Source organism: Trypanosoma equiperdum (assembly GCF_001457755.1).
Source record: "Trypanosoma equiperdum strain OVI genome assembly, contig: ctg_54, whole genome shotgun sequence".
Lineage (NCBI taxonomy): Eukaryota > Euglenozoa > Kinetoplastea > Trypanosomatida > Trypanosomatidae > Trypanosoma > Trypanosoma equiperdum.
The window spans coordinates 5,018-6,695 of record NW_027124476.1 but is presented as its reverse complement, the minus strand read 5'-3'; the positions used below and the strand labels follow the sequence as shown (position 1 = coordinate 6,695).

Here is a 1,678-nt window from a genome sequence, read left to right as displayed (position 1 = left end):
TATTACTATTATAATCGTGATCAATGTCCATAAAACAAATAAGCCAATAGTAGAAAATATTCAGAATAGCACTAATTTTCCATACCTTATCTCCCCACTAATTTACACCAATAAGTCACTATCATACTTATTTTACTAAAGTTTATTACTTTTCAAATTTTCAAAATTTTCACATTATCATAAAAAAGTGTTAGTTTATGTCACTAATATCAAAATTTAGCAAAACATTTTTTTTAGAACTTTCGTATCATAAAATTGAGAAAAAACATTTAAAATTTATCCTAGAAGCAAAAATTAAAGCGATAGAGGGGCTTTATTAATGACAAAGGAAATTATTCCTTTAGCGTTTCCTGATGTTCCTACTGTAGTGAAAACTCTAGTTTTGCACTTACCATCCTTGAATTCGAAGTCATTCTTATTGTTGCATTTATCTTTGTCGGTTTCTCCTTTCCATTCTTTATTATTTTCCGGTATTGTTTCTGTGTTTGATTCAACTTTCTTCTGCGCTTTTTCTTTTCTGTATTGGTCTCCCAAACAAATCCCCATTGCTAGTGCGAAGTCGCTGCTTGTGCTTGCCGAAAGCACACCGGTTTTAACCGCTTTAGTTACCGATTTTGAAGTCCATATTGTTGTCTTCCAACCCTTTTAAATATTTTTTGTGCACTGTTTCCTCTCCTTTACCGAGGAGTGCCTTAACAGCATTTTTTTTCGCGTTATCGCTTCGCGCGGCTTCACTTGGTCTTGATGATACAAGGATCGCGGCTGTTTTGACGTCTGCGTCGTTTTGCAGCTGGTTTAGTTTTTGGTCACTTAGTAGTTGCGGTATGTCTATCGTTAGTGTCCTTGCGTTACAAATCGCAAATGCCACTGATTTGAGCGACACAAATGCATGCTTTTGTGAAGACTTGTCTTCTTCGCAGGTATTTCCTGTATTGCCTTGTTTGATCGCGTTTGTTGTTGTGGTTTTCCATGTTACTCCTTGCGTTAGTGTGGCGAGTCTGAAGCCGATGTTGATGCCTTCAACGTTGTTGGATGAGTCCCCCGTGGTGCCGCAGGCTTTTCCGGCCTGACTTGCAGTAGGGGTTATGCCGCTGATTGCGCCTTTGGTCTCTAGCTTTGCTGTCAGCTCCTGAATTGCGAATGCGTCATCCTATATCGCGTGGTAGGAATTTAGGGTTGCAATGTTTTCGACGTCGGCATCTATCTTAGCCTCGTCTTCAATTGGCGTCGCGCAGCCGTGTGCGTTGGCGGCAGTTGAGGTAATGGCTACGTCGCACGATTTTCCTGAGCCGGTGCTGAGTAGATTGGCGTTTTTGGTTCCTACACTGTACGTCAGCGTGAAGGTTACAGGATTTTTCCAAACGAGCTCTACTTCTAGCTGGTCTGTCCGCTGGCGGAACGTTTTAGCCGCTTTCAGCAGCGCTTCTGCTTTGTTGCCTAGCTCTGGCGCGACCTTGTTGCTTTGAGCTGTGGCGATGGCTGCAATTAGTTCATAAGCTGTCTTCTCCGACTTTTTAAGTGAGCTGTAGCCGGATAAGCAAAATGCAGAGCCCTCCTCATCTAGTTTATGCCGCTGGTTTTAAGCCGTTGCTACCCTACTCTCTAGTTTTGCCGCACGTTTCCTGTTGAATGCGATTTCTTGACATGGAGACTTGATGTTTGTTGAGTCGCTTGCCGT

The 1,678-nt window shown here is 42.1% G+C and overlaps 1 pseudogene across 1 annotated transcript; it reads right to left on the bottom strand.

Moving 5' to 3' along the window:
• Window positions 1-282: 282 nt before the first annotated feature.
• On the bottom strand, window positions 283-1,678 carry TEOVI_000243600:pseudogene (annotated as a pseudogene). Its single transcript is given in 2 exon segments — window positions 283-603; window positions 605-1,678. Coding segments are annotated over 2 exon segments (1,395 nt in total).